The sequence below is a fragment of the Ornithorhynchus anatinus genome, chromosome X2 (genome assembly GCF_004115215.2).
Source record: "Ornithorhynchus anatinus isolate Pmale09 chromosome X2, mOrnAna1.pri.v4, whole genome shotgun sequence".
Classification (NCBI taxonomy): domain Eukaryota; kingdom Metazoa; phylum Chordata; class Mammalia; order Monotremata; family Ornithorhynchidae; genus Ornithorhynchus; species Ornithorhynchus anatinus.
Window position 1 is genome coordinate 3,858,554 of NC_041750.1, and position 13,974 is coordinate 3,872,527.

General features: G+C 50.8%; 1 protein-coding gene across 2 annotated transcripts; it reads left to right on the plus strand.

The window, feature by feature from the left end:
- The first annotated feature begins 1,757 nt into the window (after positions 1 to 1,757).
- Positions 1,758 to 6,405, plus strand: EIF4E1B (eukaryotic translation initiation factor 4E family member 1B). Of its 2 annotated transcripts, none has more exons than XM_007661814.2 (7): positions 1,758 to 1,821; positions 3,431 to 3,546; positions 3,960 to 4,055; positions 4,442 to 4,505; positions 5,176 to 5,289; positions 6,015 to 6,160; positions 6,286 to 6,405. In XM_007661814.2, exons 1-7 carry the CDS (start codon positions 1,804 to 1,806, stop codon positions 6,398 to 6,400), a joined length of 669 nt encoding a protein of 222 aa, XP_007660004.1. In that variant the 5' UTR covers positions 1,758 to 1,803; the 3' UTR covers positions 6,401 to 6,405. The 2 variants fall into 2 exon arrangements, with proteins under 2 accessions (XP_007660004.1, XP_001519751.3); XM_001519701.4 differs by having other exon boundaries at positions 6,015 to 6,154.
- Positions 6,406 to 13,974: the final 7,569 nt, after the last annotated feature.

Consider the following 13,974-nt stretch of genomic DNA (forward strand, 5'->3'; position numbering starts at 1 on the left):
GGGGGCTCACAGTCTAGAAGGGGCTCAGCGCTTAGGACGGGGCTAGGCACCTAGTAAGTGCTTAATAGATACCATTAAAAAAATAATTCTGGTATTCGTTAAGCGCCAGGCACTGTACATAGTCCTGGGGGGGGATACAAGCAGACGGGGTTGGACACAATCCCTGTCTGGCAAAGCGTTCACAGTCTTCATCCCCATTTTACAAATGAGGGAAGCGAGGCACAGAGAAGTGAGGTGACTGGCCCGAGGCCGCACAGTGGACAAAGGGAGGAGCGGGGATGAGGACCCATAACCTTCTGACTACCAGGCCGGGACTCCGTCCGCTACGCCACGCTGCTCTAAACCCTTGGGACAGTCTGTCTGCCCCTCTAGACTGTAAGGCCACTGCGGGCAGAGAATGAGTCCGTCTACTGTGATACTGTACTCTCCCAAGCCCTTAGGACAGTGCGTTCCTTTGCAATAAGCGTTCAATAAATATGAATGAATGAAATGAACAATAAACATTCCCTGCCCGAAATGAGTTAACAGTCTAGAGGGGGAGACAGACATTAACCTAAATAAATTACAGATATGTACTTAATCTGGTCTCTCCTAAAGCAAGCAACAGCACAACCATTTACAGGGAAGAGACAGACCAGGAGATGAGCCCATCATTGGGCAGGGATTGTCTCTATCTGTTGCCAAATTATACATTCCAAGCGCTTAGTACAATGCTCTGCACATAGAAAGCGCTCAATAAATACTACTGAATGAATGAGATAGGGTTCTTGGTCTGGCCCCTAGGACCCAAAGCCGTGGGACAGGGAGCCAGGATGCCTGGGTTCTAATTCCACTTTTTGCCACTTTGCCATCTTTTGCAAGTCACTCCTCTGGGCCTCAGGTTCCTCACCCCTAAAATGGGGATTCATTACCTGTTCTCCTTCCTTCTTAGACCCTGAACTCCATGATTTTGCCGAAGGGGCTTGCTAATGTTACTAAGCACTGGGGTATATACAAAATAATCGAGTCGGGCACGGTCCCTGTCCCACATGGGGTTCGTGGTCTACGTATGAGGGAGAAGAGGTAATGACCCCCCAATTTACAGAGGAGAAAAATGAGGCCCAGAGGTTTAGTGACTTGCCCAAGCTCTCACAGCAGTCCAGTGTGAAAGAAGAGGAAGGGTAAAGTAAAATACCATGAGATGCACTGGTTGTGATGGGGAGGGAATGCGCCTATCAACTCTGTTTTTTTGTATTCTCCCAAGCCCTTAATGCAGTGCTCTGCGCAGAGTAAGCACGCTATAAATACAATTTACATCTCCTTCAAGAGGCCTTCCCTGACTAAACCCCCCTTTCCTCTTCTCCCACTCTCTTCTGTGTCACCCTGACTTGCTCCCTTTATTCATCCCATAACACTTATGTTCCTATTTGTCATTTATTTATTTGTATTTATATCTGTCTCCCCCTCTAGACTGTAAACTCACTGTGGGCAGGGAATGTGTTTGTTTATTGTCATATTAGATTCTCCCAAGCACTTAGTACAGTGCTCTGCATAAAGTAAATAATAAATGTGACTGAACAATTGATTAGTACAGTGCTCTGCATACAGTAAGTGCTCAATATATACCACTGATTGATTGATTGATTGATTGATTGATTTTCAAGAGCTGGTCTGGATTGGGACCGGAGATCAGGTGAATTCTACCTTCTGTGAGAGGATGGGCTGGGAAGGAGGATTTGAAGCCTTGCTCCTTTAAGGGCCTGTTTAAAATAAAAGGAACTCCCTGGAGGAGGTAGGGTTGGCTCTTTCTCTCTCTGAAGGAAGATGGCATCAGCTGAGCTGGTGAGGGGGCTGGTTCTTGCCAGCTTGAGGTCTGGGGAGGGAGGGGAATTGGTGGGGGGGGAGGGCCCTTATGAGCTTTTTCTCTCACTCATCTCTCTCTCTTCTGCCCCCGCTATCGATTAATTGGTGGTGTTCCTTATCAATCAGCTCTGCTACCTGCCTGCTATGTGATCTTCCCTTCTCTGTGCCTCAGTTACCTGTAAAATGGGGATTGAGACTGTGAGCCCCACAGGGGACAGGGACCGTGTCTAACCCAATTTGTCTGTATCCACCCCAGTGTTTAGTACTGTGCCTGGCTCATGGTAAGGGCTTAACAAATACCACAAAGGTAATTATTGAGTGCTTACTATGTGCAGAGCACTAAGCTAAGTTCTTGAAAGAGTACAATATAAAGGACTTAGCAGATACATTCCTTGTCCATAAAGAGCTTACAGTCTAGAAGGGGAGATAGTCACTAAAATTAATAAATAGGTAACTTTATAATATATAATTTAAAGATATATACCTAAGTGTTGGGAGTTGGAGTGTTAGAGGTGGGAAGGGGTGGATATCAAATATAATATTAAGGATTTACTGTGTACAGAGCACTGGCTTAAGTGTTTGAAAGAGTGCAATATAATGATAATTGTGGTATTTGCTAAGGGCTACTATGTGTCAAGCACTGTTTTAAATGCTGGGGAGGCTAAGATCATCCGGTCAGTCACAGTCTATGGTCCACACAGGGCTCACAGCCTAAGCGGGAGAGCACGTATTGAATCCCCATTTTACAGCTGAGGGAACTAAGGCACAAAGAAGTCAATTGACTTGCCTAAGGTCGCACAACAGACACCTGGCGGAGATGGGATTAGAACCCAGGTCCTCTGACTCCCAAGCCAGGGCTTTTTCCACTAGGCCACGCTACTCCTTGTGGATGTGATTTGTGCCTTTAAAGATTACTAGCTGCCAAGCGCTGTATTAAGTGCTTGGAAGAGTCTAATACAATTGGTAGAGGCAATCCCTACCCTCAGGGAGTTCACCTACTTGTTACTCCTCCAGCTGCCGCTTTCCTCTCCACCTTGACCTCTCCACACGACCCAGTTTCAAAGCACAAGGGCGGGCATTGGTGCTTTTCAGTGGGGCTCGGGTCAGCATCCGGTGCTCTGTTCCTGTAGGGCTCTTGGACAGGCCCTCGATGACCCCAAGCTGCCCACCCCGTGGGAAGATGGGAGTGATCTCTCCCACCACTTTCTGAGCTCTTCCCAGCTCAGAAGCTTGACCAGAGAGTTTCCAATGAGGGCTGAAGCACACCTAAGATGGCGGCTTTCTGGCCCGTCACTCTCTAAGGCTGACCTCCCACCCCCCACCGACCCCCAACAACCATTCTCCATCCCTGCCCACTCAATTGTATTTATTGAGTGCTTACTGTGTGCAGAGCACTGTACTGAGAACTTGGGAGAGGACATTATAACAGATAGTAGATTCGTTCCCAGCCCACAGTGAATTTACGCAGCCTCAGTCCCTCTTGTCAGCCCTGCTGCCCAGGGAAGGGTGGAGGAAGGGGCTGGGGGAGGTGCGTGGTGGGTGGTGCGGCAGGGCTGGGAGGATGTGAAGGGAATACGACTCTCCCCAGGTCACTGTGGGCCAGGAGACGGGGGTGGAAGGCCCCAGGCAGGAGCAGAGGAAGAAGAAAGGTCAAGCCAAAGGGTTGGTGTTTGAGATGGTGGAGAAACATCCTCTGCAAAACAGGTATGAGGAAACTGGGGTTCACCTTGCCCCAAATCACTCTTCCCCCTCCCAGGAAGGAGCCTCAGGCCCATACTAGCTCAGAGTGGATGAGGGGGAGAGTACAGTAATGGTGGTTCCGGGTGGCCCCCAACCCTTACTTAGTTCCCACCTCAGGTGGAGGCGGAAATAATGGGTTCAGCTTCCTGTTCACCCATCAGGGAGTCTGTGAGAACACAGTGGAGGGTGGCAGGCTGAGGAAGGGTCTCTGCTTCTGTGCAGGGAGTCCTGTGCCCCAGGGTGGGGCAGTGCCAGGGGGTGGGTGGGATTTGCCAGAGGAGTTGGCTAGTGAGAGGAGGGAGAGGCCCGGGTGAGGGGAAAGGTGGATGAGGGGCACCTGCAGCTTAGATGTCACTGTGCTCATCCCTCCACCTCAGATGGGCCTTGTGGTTCTTCAAGAATGACAAGAGTAAGACTTGGCAAGCCAACCTGCACCTCATAACCAAGTTTGACACGGTGGAGGACTTCTGGGGGTGAGTAGGACCCTTGAGATGGCTTCCTTCCCTGGTTGGGGGAGAGGAAGGGGGTGGAGGGACAGACTTTGAGCCCACTCTGGGTTTAGATTCTCTGTGCTAGGTGCTTTGGAAAGGACCAAACCACCACCAGATATTTTCCCTGCCCTCAAGGAGCAGGGAAGAGAAACAGGTACTGAACCCCCATTTTACAGATGAGGAAACTGAGTCACAGAGTGACTGAGAGACCACAGTGAGGGGTCCCAGGATGAGGAGGGGGTCCCCCTTCCTGGACTATTGTGGGGCCCTCAGTTGGAGATGTCCTGGGTGTTTGTAGGGGTCGGGGTGACCAGATGAACTCGGTATTGACCAAACTCTCCCTTCGGCCTCGGGGGTGGATTGAGCAGCCTGTATCACCACATCCAGCCGGCCAGCAAATTGACCCCTGGCTGTGACTACTCTCTGTTTAAGGTAAGAAGGGAGGGAGGCTTTGCCCTATGGTGGGACTCTCCTCCCCTTCCCTGTGGACTCCCTGTGGGGGGTGGGGAGTGCAGGGATGATGGTCCTCAGGCTGCTAAATTGGGCTGGGAAGGTGGTGTTTTTATTGTTGTTTTATTATTTTATTATTATGGCATTTAAACACTTACTTTGTGCTAGCCACTTTACTAAGCGCTGGAGTATATGCAAGCTAATCGGGTTGGACACAGTCCATGTCTCACATGGGGCTCACAGTCTTCATCCCCATTCTACAGATTAAGTAACTGGGACATGAAGAAGTGAAGTGGCTTGACCAAGGTCATATAGCAAATGAGTGGAGGTGGTGGGTTTAGAACCCAGGTCCTTCTGACTCCCAGGCTCAGGTTCTATCTCCAAGGCCACCAGGATTGCTGCCTCTTTCACTTTTGTGTCTAGTGTCCATGCAGTACCTGGTCCCAGGCCACTTAAACAGGGGAGAGGGTCTCCTCAACCCAAATTCTACCAGGGAAGAGGGTGGAGAAGAAGACTGGAGATTGCCTTTGGGAGGGTGGGTGAGGGGCCAGGGGCTTCTAGAGGGGAGGGGGCGATTCTGCGGGGTGAGGAGAGATGGGGGTATTGATGGTGAGGGCCCTTCCTTCCCACCTCCCCCGGGACATCCCCTCAGGATGGCATCGAGCCGATGTGGGAAGACGATCAGAACAAGAGAGGGGGTCGCTGGCTCGTCACCCTGGCCAAGCAACAGCGTCACACGGACCTAGACCACTTCTGGCTCGAGACGGTTAGTCGATCGTATTTATTGAGAGAGTAGTGTGTGGAGAGCACTGTCTTGAGCGCTTGGGAGAAGACAATAGAACAGGCAAATTCCTGCTCCCAGCGTAGAGGAGGAGGCAGACATTGATATAAATCAATAAATGACAGATATGGACATGAGAGTTCTGGGGCTGGGTGGGGGATGAATAAAGGAAAGCAAGCCAGGGTGACACAGAAGGGAATGGGAGAAGAGGAAAGGAGAGCCCCTGGGAGGTCAAGGGGTTGGCTGGGGGAAGGGGCCCTTCCCTCTCCCCAGGGACTAAAACCGTAAATTCCCCAAGGGTGGGGATCATGACCACAGACTGTACATTGGACTCTCCTAAGTGTTTAATACAGTGCTCTGTACCCAGATGGCACGCAATAATTACTTTTGAGTGAGGCTGTGTCCACCTTCAGGGGCTGGCACTGTCCGACTTGAAGTGGAAGGGAACTGGGTTCAGGGAGCTGGGAGGTGGCACTCTATGGTCAGCTGAGTCCAGGGCAGTGGGCAGACATCCCTTTCCCCTACTCTACCCAGGTTGCAAGGGGTAATCAGAGCCGGTCCCCAGAGTCAGCAGGGCCCTGCTCCCCACTGGCTCGGTGGCCAAGCTCCTTGTCAGGTCCAGCCAGTTGTCGTTGTCCTCCTCATTTTGTCCTTCTCCTCGTCCTCCTTCTCATCCCCCTCCCGGTCCTCATCCTGGTCTTCCTCGTCAGCTGCTGTGCCTAATCGGGGAGTCATTTGAACGGTTCGGCGGTGACATCTGTGGGGCCGTCCTCAACGTCCGGGCCAAGGGGGACAAGATCGCTGTCTGGACGTGCGAGGCGGACAACCGGGATGGCGTCACCCACATTGGGTACCGGTGGGCGTGGGGGAGAGCTGGTGGGGGTAGATGGGAAGGCGGCTGCTAATCCCTCCGTGAATGGAATGATATTTATTGAGTGTGCGCGCTCTCTCTCTCTTCCTCTCCCTCTGTCTTCCCTCCAGGCGTGTGTACAAGGAGCGGTTGGGGCTGACTCAGAAAGTCACCATTGGTTACCAGGCCCACACCGACACAGCCTCCAAAAGCCACAACCTGACCAAGAATAAATTTGTGGTGTGAGTGTGGCCAGGGCTGGGGTCTTGACCTAGAAGGTTGCCCTCCCCTCCGGCAGTCCTGTGTGTGTGTGGTGGGGCGGGGGGCGAGAGGGGGTCACATCAGTTTCCTGCCCATGGGGGCTCTTGTGTAATCGCTGTAACCTATGGGAGCTTTTGTGCTCAAACACACTCCATCTGCTTCTGCCTCAGTTTCCTCTTCTGTCGCTGAGGGCAGGGGGTGAGGGTGGGGAAGGGCTTGGGACTCATGCCATGACTTGTGCTTCCAGCAAGGCAAGTGAGTAGTATTTACTAAGCACTCCGTGTGCAGAGCACTGTACTGAGTACTTGGGAGGGTATAATACAGTTGGTAGACATGTTTCTTACCCCCAAGGAGCATTCCAGTTCCAGAAAGGGTTTGTTCATTCCTTCAGTTGTATTTATTGAGCGTTTACTGTGTGCAGAGCACTGTACTGAGCACTTGGGAGGGTATAATACAGTTAGACATGTTCCTTACCCCCCAAGGAGCATTCCAGTTCCAGAAAGGGTTTGTTCATTCCTTCAGTTGTATTTATTGAGCGTTTACTGTGTGCAGAGCACTGTACTGAGCACTTGAGGGAGGGGGCGGTCCATGGCAGTCCTGGGACTGGGTCTGGTGGCCCTGCTGACACACACTAAGCCATGGGGTCATTAAACCATGGTATAGCATGCACCATTTTGTGGTTGCAAACAAAGTTTGCCTCAACCTACCGTGAGTCACGGTGGAGACTCCTGCCCCCAAGTTGCTCAGGAGCTGCTCTTGTGTTCCTCCCTGTTGTGGCAGTGTGTTTGGGCCCCGACCCTTCTAAATAATAATAATCACCGTGGTATTTGTTGAACACTTACTGTGTGCCAGGCACTGTACTGAGCATTTTACAAATACCAGATAATCAGGTTGGACACAGTTCCTGTCCCACTTAGGGCTCACAGTCTTAATCCTCATTTTACAGATGAGGGAACTGAGGCCCAGAGAAATTGACTGACTTGTCCAAGGTCACAGAGCAGATGAGTGGCAGAGCTGGGAATTACAGTAATAATAATGATGGTATTTGTTAAGCGCTTACTATGTCCCAGACAATGTAAGAAGCGCTGGGGTGGATACAAGCAAATTGGGTTGGACACAGTCCCTGTCCCACGTGGAGCTCGCACTCTTAATCCCCATTTTACAGATGAGGGAACTGAGGCACAGAGAAATGAAGTGATTTGCCCAAGGCCACACAGCAGACAAGTGGCAGAGCAGGGATTAGAACCCACTACCTCTGCCTCCCAAGCCCGTGCTGTGCTCTCTCGACTAAACCACGCTGCTCTCACAGGTCCTTCTGACTCCCAGGCCGCTGCTCTCTCCACTAAGCCACGCTGCTTTTTGTACTCTCCCAAGCGCTTAGTACAGTGCTTTGCACCCAGTAAGTGCTCAATAAATAGGACTGACTGATCACTCCTCATCCCTTCCCTACAGCCAGGGCTTGCCTGGAGCTGCCCAGGGCCCCATCTGGGCCTAGCTCCACCCCCACCTCCCTTGAGATCAGTGTTTTTCTTGCAGTGGGGGGGCGCGTCTGGTTGGAGGAGGGAGGAGGGCTCAGCTGGGACGGGGAGGGGTCTGCCCTGCTCTCCCCACCGTTCAGAGTGCAGAAGTAGAGGGCCGGGTGGGGGGCCTTGCTCGAAGAAAGGTAAATTGAGGCAGGACCCCTCAAGCCACCTTGCTCCCCATTGTTCTACGCTGGTGATGGGGTGGGCTTTGCCCCCTGGGGGTGCACATAATGAACCCCTGGGGAGCCTCGTGCAGCAGTTTGGCCCTGCCCTCCCCTTCCTGCCCTGGCAGAGATCCTCTTGGGCACCAGAGAGAGCTAGGTTAAACGCTGATGGATAATAATAACAATAATTACAGTATTTGATAAGCGCTTACTGTGAGCAAGGCACTGTTCTAAGCGCTGGGGTGGATACAGTCAAATCGGACTGAACACAGTCCCTGTCCCTCGTTGGGTTCCCAGTCTCAATCCCCATTTTGCCGATGCTGAGGCACGGAGAAGTCAAGTGACTTAACCAAGTTCACACAGCAGACAAGTGGCAGAGCCAGAATTAAAACCCAGGTCCTCTGACTTCCAGGCCTGTGCTCTTCATGCTAGATCATGCTGCTTTTCTGGGGTATTTGAATGCTTATTGGCTGCCGAGCACTGTACTAATCATTTAGGAGAGACCAATTAAAGTACACTCAATCCCTGGCCTCAGATCTTACAGTGGATCTGGGAGTCGAGAGGGAGGGCTTGTCTGGGCTCGTTGCCCCTTTCTTTTCCCAAAACCTGTCCTATCTGATGTCCCTGCCCAGCCCTCTCTCCCACTTCCCACCAGATGGACCAGTCCGAATTCCCACACTCTAATTCCACGGGTAGTTCACTCAATAGCCTGAGTCCTTGTGTGTCTAGAGGTGTGATTTAGGAAGAGACCGATACCTTTTCTAGATAAGACCACAAAGCTATACACGCCCGGGGGGAAAAACCCCACCTTTAATCAATAGTGTTTATTAGGTGCTAACCCTACCTAATTATTTGTATTTGTTAACCCCTTATGTGTCAAGCACGTTTAAGTGCTGGAGTAGATACAAGGTGATCAGGTTACTCCCCGTGGGGCTCAATCCCCATTTTACAGATGAGGTAAATGAGGCACAGAGAAATTAAGTGACTTGCCCAAAATTACACGGCAGACAGGTGGCAGAGTGGGGATTAGAACCCACATCTTCTGATACCCAAGTCCGGGCTCTTGCCACTAAGCCACGCTGCTTCCTGCCCTAAGGACTTTATTCATTCATTCAATAGTATTTATTGAGCGCTTACTATGTGCAGAGCACTGTACTAAGCGCTTGGGATGAACAAGTCGGCAACAGATAGAGACAGTCCCTGCCGTTTGACGGGCTTACGGTCTAATCGGGGGAGACGGACAGACGAGAACGATGGCACTAAACAGCGTCAAGGGGAAGAACATCTCATAAAAACCGATGGCAACTAAATAGAATCAAGGCGTTGTACAATTCATTAACAAAATAAATAGGGTAACGAAAATATATACAGTTGAGCGGACGGGTACAGTGCTGTGGGGATGGGAAGGGAGAGGTGGAGGAGCAGAGGGAAAAGGGGAAAATGAGGCTTTAGCTGCGGAGAGGTAAAGGGGGGATGGCAGAGGGAGTAGAGGTGGAAGAGGAGCTCAGTCTGGGAAGGCCTCTTGGAGGAGGTGATTTTTAAGTAAGGTTTTGAAGAGGGAAAGAGAATCGGTTTGGCGGAGGTGAGGAGGGAGGGCGTTCCAGGACCGCGGGAGGACGTGACCCAGGGGTCGACGGCGGGACAGGCGAGACCGAGGGACGGTGAGGAGGTGGGCGGCAGAGGAGCGGAGCGTGCGGGGTGGGCGGTAGAAAGAGAGAAGGGAGGAGAGGTAGGAAGGGGCAAGGTGATGGAGAGCCTTGAAGCCTAGAGTGAGGAGTTTTTGTTTGGAGCGGAGGTCGATAGGCAACCACCGGAGTTGTTTAAGAAGGGGAGTGACATGCCCAGATCGTTCCTGCAGGAAGATGAGCCGGGCAGCGGAGTGAAGAATAGACCGGAGCGGGGCGAGAGAGGAGGAAGGGAGGTCAGAGAGAAGGCTGACACAGTAGTCTAGCCGGGATATAACGAGAGCCCGTAATAGTAAGGTAGCCGTTTGGGTGGAGAGGAAAGGGCGGATCTCGGCGATATCGTAGAGGTGAAACCGGCAGGTCTCGGTAACGGATAGGATGCGTGGGGTGAACGAGAGGGACGAGTCAAGGATGACACCGAGATTGCGGGCCTGCGGGACGGGAAGGATGGTCGTGCCATCCACGGTGATGGAGAAGTCTGGGAGCGGACCGGGCTTGGGAGGGAAGATGAGGAGCTCAGTCTTGCTCATGTTGAGTTTTAGGTGGCGGGCCGACATCCAGGTGGAGACGTCCCGGAGGCAGGAGGAGATGCGAGCCCGAAGGGAGGGGGAGAGGACAGGGGCGGTATTAGTAGACTTTACAGTCTACTAATAATAATTGTGGTACATAAAACATATTTGCTGAGCACTTTCTGTGTGCAGAGCATTGTACTAAGCAGTCAGTCATATTTATTGAGTGTCTACTGTGTGTCAGTAAAGTACAGTAAAGTACTACTGTACTAAGTGCTTGGGGGAGGGTACAATATAACAGACATTGCCTGCCCACAGTGATCTTACTGCCTAGAGGGAGAGATGGTTATTAATATTAATAATAAAGTTATATAGTGACATAAATTCTGTGGGGCTGGGGACAGGGGAGCAAATTAGGGTGACGCAGAAGGGAGTGGAAGAAAAGGAAAAGAGAGCTTAGTCAGGGAAGGCCTCTTGGAGGGGATGCGCCTTTGATAAGGCTTTGAAGTGGGGGAGATTCATTGTCTGTCAGATCTGACAGAGAAGCAGCCTAGCTCAGTGGAAAGAGCCCAGGCTTGGGAGTCAGAGGTCATGAGTTCGAAAACCGGCTCTGCCACTTGGCAGCTGTGGGAAGCAGCGTGGCTTACTGGAAAGAGCACGGGCTTTGGAGTCGGAGGTCATGGGTTCGAACCCCGGCTCTGCCACTTGTCAGCTGTGTGACTTTGGGCAAGTCACTTAACTTCTCGGTGCCTCAGTTACCTCATCTGTAAAATGAGGATGAAGACTGTGAGCCCCACGTGGGACAACCTGATTCCCCTGTGTCTACCCCAGCGCTTAGAACAGTGCTCGGCACATAGTAAGCGCTTACCAAATGCCAACATTATTAGCTGTGTGACTGTGGACAAGTCACTTCACTTCTCTGGGCCTCAGTTACCTCATCTGTAAAATGGAGATTAACTGTGAGCCTCATGTGGGACAACCTGATCACCCTGTATCTACCCCGGCGCTTAGAACAGTGCTCTGCACATAGTAAGTGCCAACATCATTATCTGAAGGGGCAGTAGGGCTTTCCAAGCCAGAGGTAGGTCGAGGGCAAGAGGTTGGCAGCGAGATAACCGAGGTCAAGGTACAGTGAGAAGGTTAGCATTAGAGGAGCTAAAGGAGAGTACTATATAACAGAGTTATGTTAATTATTATCTAGACGGTAAGGTCCTTGTGGGCATGGATTGTTTGCCGATTCATGTTGTACTTTCTAAAGTGCTTAGAACAGTGCTCTGAACGTAACAAGTGCTCATTAAATACCTTTGATTTACTAAGTGCTTACTTGGGCCAACTACAGAACAAATAAATAGAATAAAGATAAAGATTTTCTAAGAATAAATAGAATAAAGATAATCAGGTCAGGCCCAATCACTGTCCAAGACAGTGCTCACAGCCTGAGAGGGATAACTAGTAAATGAATTCCCATTTGACAGATGAGGAAACTGCGGCACAGAAAAGTTAAGCATCTTGCCCAAGATCAGACATCAGACAATTGGCAGAGATGGAATTAGCCCCCTGGTATCCATGACTCCCAGGCCCATGCTCTTTCCACTAGGCCAAGCTGCTTCTCGCTTCTGCTGTGCGCAGAGCACTGTACTAAGCACTTGGGAGAGTACAGTAGAGCTACCAGGCAGGATCCCTGCCCTCAAGGAATTTACAGTCTGTCTGCAGAGCACTAGATTAAGCACTTGAAAGAGTCCAGTAGCCTTAGTAGACGTGTTCCCTGCCCTCAAGGAGTTTATAATCTGTCCATGGAGGCAGACACTAAAATACATTAGCCAGGAAGAGCAAGTCCCCGTGCCCCCAATTTTGCAGTCCATGTCTGATTAGTCACACAAAGCCAGGGATTTTTATCCCTATTCTACACCCTGTCAATCATCCATATCTGAGTGCTTACTGCATGGAAAGCCCTGTACTAAGCGCTGGGGAGAGTACAAAATAAGAGTTAGTAGACCCAATCTTCCCCATTGTAGCTGTCGATGTCAGTCAATTGTATTTGGGCACCAACTGTGTGCAGAACGCTGTATTAAGCACTTGGGGGAGTTCAATATAACAAACATCCACATTTCCCGCCCGCAACGAGCTTGCATTCTAGAGGGGGAGACAGGCATTAATGTAAATAAATGATAGGGTATAAATGCTTTGGGGCTGGGAGGGAGAATGAATAAAGGGAGCCAGTCAGGGTGAGGCAGAAGGGAGTGGGAGAAGAGGAAAGAAGGTTTAGTCAGGGAAGGCTTCCTGGAGGAGATGGGCCTTCGAGAAGGCTTTGACGTCGGGGAGAGTAATGGTCTGTCGGACAGTGGCTCTGGACTCTCTGGCCTTCCATTTCTATATCAAACTCCTCATCGATCAACTCTAAGGCACTCCATCAACCCCCGTCACCCGCACCCCACCTCACCTCTCTGTTCTCCTACTACAACCCAGCCCACACACTTCGTTCCCATAATGCCAACCTACTCTCTATATCTCCATCTCGCCTGTCTCGACACCAACAACCAGAGAAGTCAAGTAACTTGCCCAAGGTCACACAGCAGAGACACAGTGGAGGAAGCGAAGTTAGAATCCAGGTCCTCTGGCCCTCAGGTCAGTGCTCTATCCACTAGACCACACTGCCACTCCCTTAGGCTTTTATCATTCACCAACTAAGCACTTGAATACTAGCCCACTCCCCCTGCACCCCTCCCTCAACACTTACATATTTACTTTCAAACTCTTTTGCTCCTCCCTATCTGTAATTTTATTTTAGTGTTGCTCTCCCTGCAAGATTGTAATCTCCTTGAGGGCAGGGCTGTGTTTTCTATCCCTATTGTACTTTTCCAAGATCTCAGATCTAGCTCTGGCCAGAATTAGCACTCACTGAAAACCCACTGATTGACTGAAGGGGATTTTCTGGGTGGAAACAGTCTTATCTGGCTTGGGTTTAGGTCATCAAAAACCTCCTGTCCTCCGCTTTCTTAATGTGAAGCAGCATGGCCAGTGGAAAGAACCTGGGCCTGAGGACTCAGAGGACCTGGGTTCTAAATCCAGTTCTACCTCTTACCCTCTGTGTGATCTTGTACAAGTCACTTAACTTCTTTGTGCCTCAGTTCCCTCATCTGCAAAATGGGAATTCATTGTGTGTTCCCTTCTGCTTAGACTCTAAATCCCACGGGGGGCCTGACTATCATGTATCTACCCCAGCATTTAGCTGGCACAGGGTAAGTTTTTTTTATGGTATCTGTTCAGGGTTTATTATACGTCAAACATAGTTCTAAGCACTGGGGAAAGTAAAAGTTAATTAGATTGGACACGGTCCCTGCCCTACATGGGGTTCACAGTTTAAGTAGGAGGGTAAGCAGGTATCCCCATTTTACAGTTGAGGAAAGTGAGGTACAGAGAAGTTAAATGACTTGCCCAAGATCACCCAGAAAGTAATTGGTGGGGGTTTAGAACCCCGGTCCTTGGGACTCCCAAGCCCGCGTATCTTCTACTAAACCACGCTGCTTCTCAAGTGCTCTTGATCTTCAGAGACGAAGACTGGGACCCCCACGTGGGACAACCTGATGGCCCTGTCTCTCCCCCAGCGCTTAGAACAGCGCTCGGCACATACTAAGGGCTTAAAATGGGGATTAAAACTGGGAGCCCCACGTGGGACAA